Here is a 16,725-nt window from a genome sequence, read left to right on the forward strand (position 1 = left end):
AATATAAACTTCTTTGGAAGATGCAACATTTCTATCCATGTGACCTGAGTATCTTAAGTGCGTTATAAATGGAGGCTTGAGAAGAGTGCTCAAAGCTGTCAACTTCACTTTTAAGTGCAATAATGACCTACTTCAACCACCGCTGGTGACACTAGACCTAATTTCATGACAACAGGAACATTGAGGTAATGGGGACAGCGAAAGGGAGGAAGAAGAAAAGTGAGAAACTTGGTGCATTTCCTGTTGCAGCTGCTGCCGGAGACGGCATGTCGCCAACTGTCTCCTTTAAGAAGGACCCGAATCTTGAAGCTTTGGCAAAGACCTGAACATCAGCACGGACTGATTTACTTCCACTTGTTGTTACGACGGCCACTTGGAACCAAGATGAGTCTGACTTGCACATCAGAGGGCCTCCCTGATCCCCCTGCAAATATAAAAACACAGGATTCATCATCCTGACATTCCCAATCTGAAAACATCTGCCTTGAAGACACTGGTGGATGGGAAAACTTTATTTTACCTGTTGAAGGTCCATGGTAGAAGTGCAAATGTTCTCAGAATCAGAAGCATTCCCACAACTTGCCACTTGAGTTTCAAGGTCTCGAAGACCTGAGCCGGCTTTATTGGTGCCTAGAAAAATCACATTTACTCACATTAATACAAACAGTCCTTATCAGTCTATGCCTTGTTTATGGCAAAGCAACTATTAAGGATCTACTACTGAAATTACACTGAAAGCTTGATAAACCCTTACCTCTGCTCTTGCTCCCCTTCCCCCAGCCTGCCACCCAGCACCGACTTCCAATGGGGAAGGATCTGGCATTGCTGATGTCCATACACACAGGCTGGATGTAATCTCTGTAGCTGACTGGTTTAGCCAGCTGCAGCAGTGCAACATTAGAATCTGCCATTTGGCTCACTGTAATGTTCACAACACCCAGAGACATCTCAAACTCTTCAGAGCCGTTCACACGTTGCTGGCCCAGAAACACACTCCACTCACTGACATCTGGATTAGGGCTGTCAGAAGGATAAACCATGTTCCATTATTTCATTCCTAAATGTCTTTAATGAATAATGAATTCAAAATGCATTTACACTTACGTCGAGAAGCATTGGGCAGCAGTGAGGACAAAGTTGTCCGCAATGAGGGTTCCTCCACAAGTGTAGACCCCTTTTTTGTGGAGACTAACCATCCAGGGCCACGTTCCTCCAGCTACAACACCACTGTCACCTACAACACGGCTGTTCATGGGAGCTTTGCCACACACTGACCCTAAATAAGAATATTTAAATATGATAAACAGAGAGGCAGAAACACATTACAGATGGAGGAAAACAAGAAAATCCAAATTCTAAATTCTAAATGTTAAAGATTTTTTTTCAGGACACTCACTTGCAGGAATGATTGGGGTTTGGGTTGTAGTGCTTGGTCTTGTTGTTGGGGATGTTGTTGGGGGAGCTGGTAGGCCAGGACAGGTGTAGCTGCTGTCAGCATCCAGCCCACTGGAGGTGAACTGGACAAAGCCTGGCTCATCAGAGCTGATGTGGGAGTTGATCCAGGACTGGTAACGGGACACTCTGGAGTAGACTCCCGGCAGATTGGGACGCGCACAGCCAAAACCAAAACTAACAATTCCAGACTGGATCCAGACGGAGCCCTGTTTGCTGACCATTGGACCTCCTGAGTCACCCTGTATGTGGGACAAAAAGAAATTGAACCGTACAGCTTTACAAATTTTAGTTTGTAAATGACCGTCTGGAAACAGGGAAAATAGATTGTTTATACCTGACACGAGTCTTTGCCTCCTGCCAGAACACCAGCACAGATCATGTTGTCTGTGACTGTACCGACTCCATTGAGACAGTTACACTGTCTGTTCCCCAGAACTGGAACTTCCACTTCTTGCAGAGTTTCTGGGAACGGTAATGACACTGAGGGAGCAACAAGAAGAGAGACAATTCACACATCCACCTGCTGTTTAGAGGGCACATGAACAAAAGTATTTGTCAGCAACAAGCAGACTCACCTCCCTCCTCGACTGCGCCCCAGCCAGTGACCCAGCTATCAGTACCGATGTTGAACACACTGTCACGGGCTGCCAAACACACAGGTCTGATGTAGTCTGTGAATTTGACTGGTGAGGAGAGTCTCAGCAGAGCGATGTCATTGTTGTTGGTGTCGCTGTCATAGTTTGGATGCAAGATGATTCTGGCGACAGTTCTGGACACTTCGTTTGGGTTTTTTCCCTGAAGGTTCTGACGACCGAGAGAAACCTGCCATCCAGACGTACTTGTACTGAAGTAGAGATGACACAATGTACTGGTTTTAAGAAGATCAGAGACTAAAAGCATTGAAAAACTGCAGACTGAGACAGTATAATTCATCCTCTAATATATTAAAGTTACCCACCTGAAGAAGCAGTGAGCAGCAGACATCACCCACTCTCTGTTGATGAGGGAACCACCACAAACATGGCCGCCAAATCTCTGCAGACTAACCTGCCAGGGCCAACTTCCAGGTGGAGCATCTTCACCTCCAACTATCCTGGTGTTCAGGGGAGTGATGCCGCATACTGAAAGAAATGTGTTGCAATAAGCATATCTTAAATGAAACATGCTGATCCACTCACAAAAATAACAGAATTCATCGAAACTATATAAACCCTGGGGTAGCTGTAACAAACATACATATGAAGTCATCTAAAATAAAAATAAATAAATAAATTAGCCTTACAATAAGTTTAATCCTGTATGCAAGATTTTAATTTTCTTATTTTAGTGACTCCCAATGGCAGTATCACAAATGACAAAGTGGAAGAAGGCAATGTGCACCACTACCACTCATCCCCCACATGAAGACTGTACCGATTTCAAACAGGATAGTCAAAACTTTCTTCAGAAACTTATTACACCAGATTAATTACAAAGAAACTATAGTCATAAAAATTCTACAGTCTTAGTTTACTTCAACTTAAAGCAACTATGTAACACTGCTTCCTTCCAGTGTCATTTTTTGTGTTACCACTGGGGGCGTCAAAGGCATGAATTTTCAAATGTAAGAAATAGTGGCTTTAATAAGTTGCTGAATTGAATAATAAATGTAGGATGGAAAAAGAAGGCCTGGATCAAACACGGGAAAGGGATATGAAAGACTGAAAATTCATTACTGTTATGAAAAGTTGGTTAAATTTTAACTAATTGTATGAATAACAAATAATTGAAATGCAGATTTGAAATACTGTGGTAGACAGGTTACTTACATTCAGCACTTAAAACAGTGAATGGTGAGTCTGTAGTTGTAACATCTGGTCCTAAAGGACCAGTAGTAGTAGAAGTAACTACAACAGGAGGTGGTAGACCAGGACAGGTGTAGCTGCTGTCAGCATCCAGCCCACTGGAGGTGAACTGGACAAAGCCTGGCTCATCAGAGCTGATGTGGGAGTTGATCCAGGACTGGTAACGGGACACTCTGGAGTAGACTCCCGGCAGATTGGGACGCGCACAGCCAAAACCAAAACTAACAATTCCAGACTGGATCCAGACGGAGCCCTGTTTGCTGACCATTGGACCTCCTGAGTCACCCTGTATGTGGGACAAAAAGAAATTGAACCGTACAGCTTTACAAATTTTAGTTTGTAAATGACCGTCTGGAAACAGGGAAAATAGATTGTTTATACCTGACACGAGTCTTTGCCTCCTGCCAGAACACCAGCACAGATCATGTTGTCTGTGACTGTACCGACTCCATTGAGACAGTTACACTGTCTGTTCCCCAGAACTGGAACTTCCACTTCTTGCAGAGTTTCTGGGAACGGTAATGACACTGAGGGAGCAACAAGAAGAGAGACAATTCACACATCCACCTGCTGTTTAGAGGGCACATGAACAAAAGTATTTGTCAGCAACAAGCAGACTCACCTCCCTCCTCGACTGCGCCCCAGCCAATGACCCAGCTATCAGTACCGTTGTTGAACACACTGTCACTGGCTGCCAGACACACAGGTCTGATGTAGTCTGTGAATTTGACTGGTGAGGAGAGTCTCAGCAGAGCGATGTCGTTGTTGTTGGTGTCGCTGTCATAGTTTGGATGCAAGATGATTCTGGCGACAGTTCTGGACACTTCGTTTGGGTTTTTTCCCTGAAGGTTCTGACGACCGAGAGAAACCTGCCATCCAGACGTACTTGTACTGAAGTAGAGATGACACAATGTACTGGTTTTAAGAAGAACGGAGGCTAAAAGCATTGAAAAACTACAGACTGAGACAGTATAATTCATCCTCTAATATATTAAAGTTACCCACCTGAAGAAGCAGTGAGCAGCAGACATCACCCACTCTCTGTTGATGAGGGAACCACCACAAACATGGCCGCCAAATCTCTGCAGACTAACCTGCCAGGGCCAACTTCCAGGTGGAGCATCTTCACCTCCAACTATCCTGGTGTTCAGGGGAGTGATGCCGCATACTGAAAGAAATGTGTTGCAATAAGCATATCTTAAATGAAACATGCTGATCCACTCACAAAAATAACAGAATTCATCGAAACTATATAAACCCTGGGGTAGCTGTAACAAACATACATATGAAGTCATCTAAAATAAAATAGAAAATAAATTAGCCTTACAATAAGTTAAAGCCTGTATGCAAGATTTTAAATTTTCTTACTTTAGTGACTCCCAATGGCAGTATCACAAATGACAAAGTGGAAGAAGGCAATGTGCACCACTACCACTCATCCCCCACATGAAGACTGTACCGATTTCAAACAGGATAGTCAAAACTTTCTTCAGAAACTTATTACATCAGATTAATTACAAAGAAACTATAGTCATAAAAATTCTACAGACTTAGTTTACTTCAAATTAAAGCAACTATGTAACACTGCTTCCTTCCAGTGTCATTTTTTGTGTTACCACTGGGGGCGTCAAAGGCATGAATTTTCAAATGTAAGAAATAGTGGCTTTAATAAGTTGCTGAATTGAATAATAAATGTAGGATGGAAAAAGAAGGCCTGGATCAAACACGGGAAAGGGATATGAAAGACTGAAAATTCATGACTGTTATGAAAAGTTGGTAAGATTTTAACTAATTGTATGAATAACAGATAATTGAAATGCAGATTTGAAATACTGTGGTAGACAGGTTACTTACATTCAGCACTTAAAACAGTGAATGGTGAGTCTGTAGTTGTAACATCTGGTCCTAAAGGACCAGTAGTAGTAGAAGTAACTACAACAGGAGGTGGTAGACCAGGACAGGTGTAGCTGCTGTCAGCATCCAGCCCACTGGAGGTGAACTGGACAAAGCCTGGCTCATCAGAGCTGATATGGGAGTTGATCCAGGACTGGTAACGGGACACTCTGGAGTAGACTCCTGGCAGATTGGGACGCGCACAGCCAAAACCAAAACTAACAATTCCAGACTGGATCCAGACGGAGCCCTGTTTGCTGACCATTGGACCTCCTGAGTCACCCTGTATGTGGGACACAAAGAAATTGAACCGTACAGCTTTACAAATTTTAGTTTGTAAATGACCGTCTGGAAACAGGGAAAATAGATTGTTTATACCTGACACGAGTCTTTGCCTCCTGCCAGAACACCAGCACAGATCATGTTGTCTGTGACTGTACCGACTCCATTGAGACAGTTACACTGTCTGTTCCCCAGAACTGGAACTTCCACTTCTTGCAGAGTTTCTGGGAACGGTAATGACACTGAGGGAGCAACAAGAAGAGAGACAATTCACACATCCACCTGCTGTTTAGAGGGCACATGAACAAAAGTATTTGTCAGCAACAAGCAGACTCACCTCCCTCCTCGACTGCGCCCCAGCCAGTGACCCAGCTATCAGTACCGTTGTTGAACACACTGTCACTGGCTGCCAGACACACAGGTCTGATGTAGTCTGTGAATTTGACTGGTGAGGAGAGTCTCAGCAGAGCGATGTCGTTGTTGTTGGTGTCGCTGTCATAGTTTGGATGCAAGATGATTCTGGCGACAGTTCTGGACACTTCGTTTGGGTTTTTTCCCTGAAGGTTCTGACGACCGAGAGAAACCTGCCATCCAGACGTACTTGTACTGAAGTAGAGATGACACAATGTACTGGTTTTAAGAAGAACGGAGGCTAAAAGCATTGAAAAACTACAGACTGAGACAGTATAATTCATCCTCTAATATATTAAAGTTACCCACCTGAAGAAGCAGTGAGCAGCAGACATCACCCACTCTCTGTTGATGAGGGAACCACCACAAACATGGCCGCCAAATCTCTGCAGACTAACCTGCCAGGGCCAACTTCCAGGTGGAGCATCTTCACCTCCAACTATTCTGGTGTTCAGGGGAGTGATGCCGCATACTGAAAGAAATGTGTTGCAATAAGCATATCTTAAATGAAACATGCTGATCCACTCACAAAAATAACAGAATTCATCGAAACTATATAAACCCTGGGGTAGCTGTAACAAACATACATATGAAGTCATCTAAAATAAAATAGAAAATAAATTAGCCTTACAATAAGTTAAAGCCTGTATGCAAGATTTTAAATTTTCTTACTTTAGTGACTCCCAATGGCAGTATCACAAATGACAAAGTGGAAGAAGGCAATGTGCACCACTACCACTCATCCCCCACATGAAGACTGTACCGATTTCAAACAGGATAGTCAAAACTTTCTTCAGAAACTTATTACATCAGATTAATTACAAAGAAACTATAGTCATAAAAATTCTACAGACTTAGTTTACTTCAAATTAAAGCAACTATGTAACACTGCTTCCTTCCAGTGTCATTTTTTGTGTTACCACTGGGGGCGTCAAAGGCATGAATTTTCAAATGTAAGAAATAGTGGCTTTAATAAGTTGCTGAATTGAATAATAAATGTAGGATGGAAAAAGAAGGCCTGGATCAAACACGGGAAAGGGATATGAAAGACTGAAAATTCATGACTGTTATGAAAAGTTGGTAAGATTTTAACTAATTGTATGAATAACAGATAATTGAAATGCAGATTTGAAATACTGTGGTAGACAGGTTACTTACATTCAGCACTTAAAACAGTGAATGGTGAGTCTGTAGTTGTAACATCTGGTCCTAAAGGACCAGTAGTAGTAGAAGTAACTACAACAGGAGGTGGTAGACCAGGACAGGTGTAGCTGCTGTCAGCATCCAGCCCACTGGAGGTGAACTGGACAAAGCCTGGCTCATCAGAGCTGATGTGGGAGTTGATCCAGGACTGGTAACGGGACACTCTGGAGTAGACTCCTGGCAGATTGGGACGCGCACAGCCAAAACCAAAACTAACAATTCCAGACTGGATCCAGACGGAGCCCTGTTTGCTGACCATTGGACCTCCTGAGTCACCCTGTATGTGGGACACAAAGAAATTGAACCGTACAGCTTTACAAATTTTAGTTTGTAAATTACTGTCTGGAAACAGGGAAAATAGATTGTTTATACCTGACACGAGTCTTTGCCTCCTGCCAGAACACCAGCACAGATCATGTTGTCTGTGACTGTACCGACTCCATTGAGACAGTTACACTGTCTGTTCCCCAGAACTGGAACTTCCACTTCTTGCAGAGTTTCTGGGAACGGTAATGACACTGAGGGAGCAACAAGAAGAGAGACAATTCACACATCCACCTGCTGTTTAGAGGGCACATGAACAAAAGTATTTGTCAGCAACAAGCAGACTCACCTCCCTCCTCGACTGCGCCCCAGCCAGTGACCCAGCTATCAGTACCGATGTTGAACACACTGTCACGGGCTGCCAGACACACAGGTCTGATGTAGTCTGTGAATTTGACTGGTGAGGAGAGTCTCAGCAGAGCGATGTCGTTGTTGTTGGTGTCGCTGTCATAGTTTGGATGCAAGATGATTCTGGCGACAGTTCTGGACACTTCGTTTGGGTTTTTTCCCTGAAGGTTCTGACGACCGAGAGAAACCTGCCATCCAGACGTACTTGTACTGAAGTAGACATGACACAATGTACTGGTTTTAAGAAGAACGGAGACTAAAAGCATTGAAAAACTACAGACTGAGACAGTATAATTCATCCTCTAATATATTAAAGTTACCCACCTGAAGAAGCAGTGAGCAGCAGACATCACCCACTCTCTGTTGATGAGGGAACCACCACAAACATGGCCGCCAAATCTCTGCAGACTAACCTGCCAGGGCCAACTTCCAGGTGGAGCATCTTCACCTCCAACTATCCTGGTGTTCAGGGGAGTGATGCCGCATACTGAAAGAAATGTGTTGCAATAAGCATATCTTAAATGAAACATGCTGATCCACTCACAAAAATAACAGACTTCATCGAAACTATATAAACCCTGGGGTAGCTGTAACAAACATACATATGAAGTCATCTAAAATAAAAATAAATAAATAAATTAGCCTTACAATAAGTTAAAGCCTGTATGCAAGATTTTAAATTTTCTTACTTTAGTGACTCCTAATGGCAGTATCACAAATGACAAAGTGGAAGAAGGCAATGTGCACCACTACCACTCATCCCCCACATGAAGACTGTACCGATTTCAAACAGGATAGTCAAAACTTTCTTCAGAAACTTATTACATCAGATTAATTACAAAGAAACTATAGTCATAAAAATTCTACAGACTTAGTTTACTTCAAATTAAAACAACTATGTAACACTGCTTCCTTCCAGTGTCATTTTTTGTGTTACCACTGGGGGCGTCAAAGGCATGAATTTTCAAATGTAAGAAATAGTGGCTTTAATAAGTTGCTGAATTGAATAATAAATGTAGGATGGAAAAAGAAGGCCTGGATCAAACACGGGAAAGGGATATGAAAGACTGAAAATTCATTACTGTAATGAAAAGTTGGTTAAATTTTAACTAATTGTATGAATAACAGATAATTGAAATGCAGATTTGAAATACTGTAGTAGACAGGTTACTTACATTCAGCACTTAAAACAGTGAATGGTGAGTCTGTAGTTGTAACATCTGGTCCTAAAGGACCAGTAGTAGTAGTAACTACAACAGGAGGTGGTAGACCAGGACAGGTGTAGCTGCTGTCAGCATCCAGCCCACTGGAGGTGAACTGGACAAAGCCTGGCTCATCAGAGCTGATGTGGGAGTTGATCCAGGACTGGTAACGGGACACTCTGGAGTAGACTCCCGGCAGATTGGGACGCGCACAGCCAAAACCAAAACTAACAATTCCAGACTGGATCCAGACGGAGCCCTGTTTGCTGACCATTGGACCTCCTGAGTCACCCTGTATGTGGGACAAAAAGAAATTGAACCGTACAGCTTTACAAATTTTAGTTTGTAAATGACCGTCTGGAAACAGGGAAAATAGATTGTTTATACCTGACACGAGTCTTTGCCTCCTGCCAGAACACCAGCACAGATCATGTTGTCTGTGACTGTACCGACTCCATTGAGACAGTTACACTGTCTGTTCCCCAGAACTGGAACTTCCACTTCTTGCAGAGTTTCTGGGAACGGTAATGACACTGAGGGAGCAACAAGAAGAGAGACAATTCACACATCCACCTGCTGTTTAGAGGGCACATGAACAAAAGTATTTGTCAGCAACAAGCAGACTCACCTCCCTCCTCGACTGCGCCCCAGCCAGTGACCCAGCTATCAGTACCGATGTTGAACACACTGTCACGGGCTGCCAGACACACAGGTCTGATGTAGTCTGTGAATTTGACTGGTGAGGAGAGTCTCAGCAGAGCGATGTCGTTGTTGTTGGTGTCGCTGTCATAGTTTGGATGCAAGATGATTCTGGCGACAGTTCTGGACACTTCGTTTGGGTTTTTTCCCTGAAGGTTCTGACGACCGAGAGAAACCTGCCATCCAGACGTACTTGTACTGAAGTAGACATGACACAATGTACTGGTTTTAAGAAGAACGGAGACTAAAAGCATTGAAAAACTACAGACTGAGATAGTATAATTGATCCTCTAATATATTAAAGTTACCCACCTGAAGAAGCAGTGAGCAGCAGACATCACCCACTCTCTGTTGATGAGGGAACCACCACAAACATGGCCGCCAAATCTCTGCAGACTAACCTGCCAGGGCCAACTTCCAGGTGGAGCATCTTCACCTCCAACTATCCTGGTGTTCAGGGGAGTGATGCCGCATACTGAAAGAAATGTGTTGCAATAAGCATATCTTAAATGAAACATGCTGATCCACTCACAAAAATAACAGACTTCATCGAAACTATATAAACCCTGGGGTAGCTGTAACAAACATACATATTAAGTCATCTAAAATAAAATAGAAAATAAATTAGCCTTACAATAAGTTAAAGCCTGTATGCAAGATTTTAAATTTTCTTACTTTAGTGACTCCCAATGGCAGTATCACAAATGACAAAGTGGAAGAAGGCAATGTGCACCACTACCACTCATCCCCCACATGAAGACTGTACCGATTTCAAACAGGATAGTCAAAACTTTCTTCAGAAACTTATTACATCAGATTAATTACAAAGAAACTATAGTCATAAAAATTCTACAGACTTATTTTACTTCAACTTAAAGCAACTATGTAACACTGCTTCCTTCCAGTGTAATTTTTTGTGTTACCACTGGGGGCGTCAAAGGCATGAATTTTCAAATGTAAGAAATAGTGGCTTTAATAAGTTGCTGAATTGAATAATAAATGTAGGATGGAAAAAGAAGGCCTGGATCAAACATGGGAAAGGGATATGAAAGACTGAAAATTCATGACTGTTATGAAAAGTTGGTAAGATTTTAACTAATTGTATGAATAACAGATAATTGAAATGCAGATTTGAAATACTGTAGTAGACAGGTTACTTACATTCAGCACTTAAAACAGTGAATGGTGAGTCTGTAGTTGTAACATCTGGTCCTAAAGGACCAGTAGTAGTAGTAACTACAACAGGAGGTGGTAGACCAGGACAGGTGTAGCTGCTGTCAGCATCCAGCCCACTGGAGGTGAACTGGACAAAGCCTGGCTCATCAGAGCTGATGTGGGAGTTGATCCAGGACTGGTAACGGGACACTCTGGAGTAGACTCCCGGCAGATTGGGACGCGCACAGCCAAAACCAAAACTAACAATTCCAGACTGGATCCAGACGGAGCCCTGCTGACTCACCATTGGACCTCCTGAGTCACCCTGAAGAGATGGAGAGGAGATGTCTGAGGAATTCAGAAAACCACAAACACATTTACCAACAAGTAACAAATAAAAGTGAAGCATCTTACCTGACACGAGTCTTTGCCTCCTGCCAGAACACCAGCACAGATCATGTTGTCTGTGACTGTACCGACTCCATTGAGACAGTTACACTGTCTGTTCCCCAGAACTGGAACCTCCACTTCTTGCAGAGTTTGAGGGGACGGGAGGGACACTGCAGAAAAGATTAAGTATTGTTATTTACTTATAATGCTCCTTTTCCTTTTCAAAAGACAGTCACAATACAGTTTTGATGGCATACAAGATTACATTAAAACACATTGCTGGAGAGGCAGAGCTGTAATGCAACACATGTCTGAGTCTGTTTAATATTACAGGATTTCAGCTACAATAGATCATAATCCTCACCTCCCTCCTCGACTGCGCCCCAGCCAGTGACCCAGCTATCAGTACCGTTGTTGAACACACTGTCACTGGCTGCCAGACACACAGGTCTGATGTAGTCTGTGAATTTGACTGGTGAGGAGAGTCTGAGCAGAGCTATGTCGTTGTCGTTGGTGTCGCTGTCATAGTTTGGATGCAAGATGATTCTGGCGACAGTTCTGGACACTTCGTTTGGGTTTTTGCCCTCCTGATTCTGCCGACCCAAGAAAATTTGCCACCCAAATGTGCTTGTACTGTTTCCAAAAAAGAAAAAGAAAGCAATTAATACACATGATTTAACAAAGGTTAAACTAAAAGAATCTTGTCAACATTTTTTTGTTTGATTTATATATGAGACCCAGATAAACATTTAACAAACCAGCCACCAGCTGAACATCAAGCACCTCAGTAGAGGCTGGTGTGTCAGGAGGTTGGTGAAATGGCTCAGTCAGTGGCAGGTAAAATTAGATGTCACTAACTTGTATGGCTTTTTAATTTACCATATTCAAAAGAAAGAGCAATGTACTTAAGACATTAATTATAGAAGTGGAGAATATTATCATATTCGTCATGTTTGGTTAAATGTTCCTAAACTTAAAACTAAAACCTTGAAATGTGTAAAAATGGCCGATGAGAGACTGTCTTGTTGGCCCTTTTTCTGTTGTATTTATATAGTATCACAACAGGTTAATAATTATTATCAGATAATCACCAACCTTGTAAAGCAGTGAGCAGCAGACATCACCCACTCTCTGTTGATGAGGGAACCACCACAAACATGGCCGCCAAATCTCTGCAGACTAACCTGCCAGGGCCAACTTCCAGGTGGAGCATCTTCACCTCCAACTATCTTATTGATGATGGTGGTTGTTCCACAAACTGGAGAGAAGATAAAGAAAGAGTAGACACCGTGATTATGGAACACGACATTTAAATTTAAGTTTAAATAACAATACACATAAAACAAAACTGACCTTCTGCACTCGGAGCAACTATAGCTGGTGCTGTGGTTTTGGTTACTGGATCTGTAGTTGTGTCTGGTCCTGCAGTACCAGTAGTAGTAGCAGCAACTACAACAGGAAGTGGTAGACCAGGACAGGTGTAGCTGCTGTCAGCATCCAGCCCACTGGAGGTGAACTGGACAAAGCCTGGCTCATCAGAGCTGATGTGGGAGTTGATCCAGGACTGGTAACGGGACACTCTGGAGTAGACTCCCGGCAGATTGGGACGAGCACAGCCAAAACCAAAACTAACAATTCCAGACTGGATCCAGACGGAGCCCTGCTGACTCACCATTGGACCTCCTGAGTCACCCTGAAGAGATGGAGAGGAGATGTCTGAGGACTTCAGAAAACCATAAACACATTTACCAACAAGTAACAAATAAAAGTGAAGCATCTTACCTGACATGAGTCTTTGCCTCCTGCCAGAACACCAGCACAGATCATGTTGTCTGTGACTGTACCGACTCCATTGAGACAGTTACACTGTCTGTTTCCCAGAACTGGAACCTCCACTTCTTGCAGAGTTTGAGGGGACGGGAGGGACACTGCAGAAAAGATTAAGTTTTATTATTTACTTATAATGCTCCTTTTCCTTTTCAAAAGACAGTCACAATACAGTTTTAATGGCACACATGATCACCTACATACAAGATTACATTAAAACACATTGCTGGAGAGACAGAGCTGTAATGCAACACATGTCTGAGTCTGTTTAATATTACAGGATTCCAGCTACAATAGATCATAATCCTCACCTCCCTCCTCGACTGCGCCCCAGCCAGTGACCCAGCTATCAGTACCGTTGTTGAACACACTGTCACGGGCTGCCAGACACACAGGTCTGATGTAGTCTGTGAATTTGACTGGTGAGGAGAGTCTCAGCAGAGCGATGTCGTTGCTGTTGGTGTCGCTGTCATAGTTCGGATGAAGAACAATTTTGGACACCGTTCTGACCTCCTCGTTAGGGTTACTCCCTTCCTGGTTATGGCGACCCAAGAAAATCCTCCAACCATTAGTGCTTAACCTAAGAGAGCATATAAATACATATTTTGAAATAAACTGCACTTTTGTCAGTACCAGGATATCTAAATATGCAAAAAAAAACAAAAAAAAACACGGTGTAATCCCCTACCTGGAGAAGCAGTGAGCAGCAGACATCACCCACTCTCTGTTGATGAGGGAACCACCACAAACATGGCCGCCGAACAGGTGAAGACTAGCCTGCCAGGGCCAACTTCCTGCTTCAGCAGCCCCACCTCCAACTATCCTGTGATGCTGCTGAGTGGTGCCGCACACTATAGCAGATAAAAACATACAAATGAAACATCACTGATGCAACTGAAGTTCTGCCACCTCAGCTATATTTTTATTGGTTGAGGCCCAATTGATTACAGCATGTATGTTGCATATTGAATTTCAGTTCAATTTCAGATGGAGTTCAATACAAAATTCTGTTTTTCTTCTCCGGTTATTCTCCTTCAGCAAGAATTTTTAGAGGCATGATGCCTTGACCCTTGCCCTGTTTACTTTAGTTGCATGTAATTTTGCTGATTTTTTCTGTCTCTCATTGTAAGTTGAAATCAATATAACATAGAAGCCCACAATATAGATAAGAAGTGTAAATGATATATACAGATACAATAAAGTAATGGTTAAAAATAATGTAGTGTTTTTTTTGTTTAAACAAAATATCTGAATTTATATATAGTCAATGGTATAAATGATAAATATAAAGGCTGCAAATGTTGAACTAACTTATTCTCTACTTACCGTCTGCACTTGCGGCTGGTGTTTCAGGTGTTGTAGAGGAACACACACACGTTGGAGGCTGTGTGCTGGAGGGAGCTGGTAGGCCAGGACAGGTGTAGCTGCTGTCAGCATCCAGCCCACTGGAGGTGAACTGGACAAAGCCTGGCTCATCAGAGCTGATGTGGGAGTTGATCCAGGACTGGTAACGGGACACTCTGGAGTAGACTCCCGGCAGATTGGGGCGCGCACAGCCAAAACCAAAACTAACAATTCCAGACTGGATCCAGATGGAGCCCTGTTTGCTGACCATTGGACCTCCTGAGTCACCCTGTATGTGGGACAAAAAGAAATTGAACCGTACAGCTTTACAAAGCAATTTTAGTTTGTAAGTGACTGTCTGGAAAAAGGGAAAATAGATTGTTTATACCTGACACGAGTCTTTGCCTCCTGCCAGAACACCAGCACAGATCATGTTGTCTGTGACTGTACCGACTCCATTGAGACAGTTACACTGTCTGTTCCCCAGAACTGGAACCTTCACTTCTTGCAGAGCTTGAGGGGACGGGAGGGACACTGAAACATAAGACCATTAAAGGATGTTATGAACATGAACAACATATGTTCAACACAATCACTTAATATGATCTTGAAATTCAGTTCCTTGTTTTTTTAATAGACCTGTACGTGCACATGTTACCATCCTCACCTCCCTCCTCGACTGCGCCCCAGCCAGTGACCCAGCTATCAGTACCGTTGTTGAACACACTGTCACTGGCTGCCAGACACACAGGTCTGATGTAGTCTGTGAATTTGACTGGTGAGGAGAGTCTCAGCAGAGCGATGTCGTTGTTGTTGGAGTCGCTGTCATAGTTTGGATGCAAGATGATTCTGGCGACAGTTCTGGACACTTCGTTTGGGTTTTTGCCCTCCTGATTCTGTCGACCTAACACGATGGTCCATCCTGCTGGGTTTGAGCTGAAGGTACAATATAATATGAAATATAAATAGTAGAATACTAATACAGACATGAACCAGTATAGAAATATTTGTGTATGTGTAATGAAATTCAGTACTAGGCATCTTCGCCCTGATACAAATACTGGTCAAACCCCAGGAATCATTTTATTAATAACGAACATGTGGAGGCTTGTGTCACCCACCTGGAGAAGCAGTGAGCAGCAGACATCACCCACTCTTTGTTGATGAGGGAACCACCACAAACATGGCCGCCAAATCTCTGCAGACTAACCTGCCAGGGCCAACTTCCAGGTGGAGCGTCTTCACCCCCAACTATCCTGGTGTTGAGTGGAGCAGTGCCACATACTGGAAAAGAGATCAGTAGGGCCAGACTTCAGAAGCAAAGTCGGTCAAGACACTTTAAATTAATTATTTAACAAGTTTGGGTTTCCCAGGTTATCACTGGGATAAAATGGTGTGCTTCTTAAAGTTAATAATTCCCATCACAGCTTGGAAAACTAGATGCAATATGGAACCTAGAGATTTTAATGGATATTAAATGTGTTCAACTCACCATCAAGTTGAGCCTGTGATTCTGGGAAAGAGACAACACAAATGGGTTAATAACATCAATCTGAGAGGTGAGGGCTATTTACAGACAAATAGAAACGGATTATGTTGGCCTCTTGGCTTTTGGATGCTGACATGTTCATCTATGAGAGAAAACCTGATAAAAAATGTAATGGAGCCTACTACTGTATTATTTCATCATTATATTTATCTAGCTATTTATAATGACTTCAAATGCATATTTTATACAAGCACCAAAATGAATATAAACTTGCCACTAAAATATTATATGGATTCTTCTGGGGATCTAAGAGTTTCACAGTTTTTTATTGTATATAAATCAATGTATAGAATTTTAGTCTTCCCCTGAAATCATACTTCTAATACATTTATAATAATAATACTCATCTACTACATCTAACAGTCACTCTGTGTTGAAAATACTATATGTAACGTGTTACATATATATATAATAATGTGCTGAAATTTGTTCATTTGTAAGGAGGCCTACCACAACATATTAAACAATTCTGCCAGGATCTGCCGTGACTTACCTGCAGATAAAAGGCTCGCCAGAGTCAATACGCAGATCCACTTCTTCACAGCCATTGTGCGACTGCACAGCTCTTGTTGGTCACTCTTTATAGGCCTGCTTTGACCTGTCACCTGTCACCTGTCACCTGCCACGAGGGGTGCCCCTCCCACGAGCCACATAACATTCAATGAGCTGTTTCCTTGTTGCTCAATTTTTTTTGGGGAAAAAAAAGACTACAGCAATCCAGTAATGTTATTTCATCCGTTCACAGCTTAGAGGCCTCTGTCCTAGCTGTAAGTCCACCAAGTGTATGAATTACAGGTGT

At 42.7% G+C, this 16,725-nt stretch overlaps 2 protein-coding genes across 2 annotated transcripts; both read right to left on the reverse strand.

Moving 5' to 3' along the window:
• Positions 1-163: 163 nt before the first annotated feature.
• On the reverse strand, positions 164-6,400 carry LOC139303633 (transmembrane protease serine 9-like). Its single transcript, XM_070927475.1, has 17 exons — positions 6,190-6,400; positions 5,812-6,081; positions 5,571-5,716; positions 5,236-5,475; positions 4,305-4,519; positions 3,922-4,190; positions 3,681-3,826; positions 3,349-3,585; positions 2,667-2,676; positions 2,414-2,576; positions 2,031-2,299; positions 1,790-1,935; positions 1,397-1,694; positions 1,105-1,276; positions 755-1,020; positions 521-630; positions 164-424 (listed from the first exon to the last, which is right to left on the reverse strand). Exons 1-17 carry the CDS (start codon positions 6,398-6,400, stop codon positions 164-166), a joined length of 3,429 nt encoding a protein of 1,142 aa, XP_070783576.1.
• Positions 6,401-7,035: 635 nt separating this feature from the next.
• LOC139303634 (transmembrane protease serine 9-like) lies at positions 7,036-16,474 on the reverse strand. The gene is given in 23 exon segments (XM_070927476.1): positions 7,036-7,365; positions 7,461-7,606; positions 7,702-7,970; positions 8,085-8,247; positions 8,338-8,347; positions 9,018-9,254; positions 9,350-9,495; positions 9,591-9,859; positions 9,974-10,136; positions 10,883-11,141; positions 11,231-11,376; positions 11,571-11,841; positions 12,292-12,464; positions 12,560-12,899; positions 12,989-13,134; positions 13,345-13,592; positions 13,695-13,884; positions 14,360-14,666; positions 14,766-14,911; positions 15,045-15,302; positions 15,476-15,661; positions 15,870-15,890; positions 16,420-16,474. Coding segments are annotated over 23 exon segments (4,479 nt in total).
• Between the last annotated feature and the right edge of the window lie 251 nt (positions 16,475-16,725).

This window comes from Enoplosus armatus, chromosome 20 (genome assembly GCF_043641665.1).
Source record: "Enoplosus armatus isolate fEnoArm2 chromosome 20, fEnoArm2.hap1, whole genome shotgun sequence".
Classification (NCBI taxonomy): Eukaryota; Metazoa; Chordata; class Actinopteri; order Centrarchiformes; family Enoplosidae; genus Enoplosus; species Enoplosus armatus.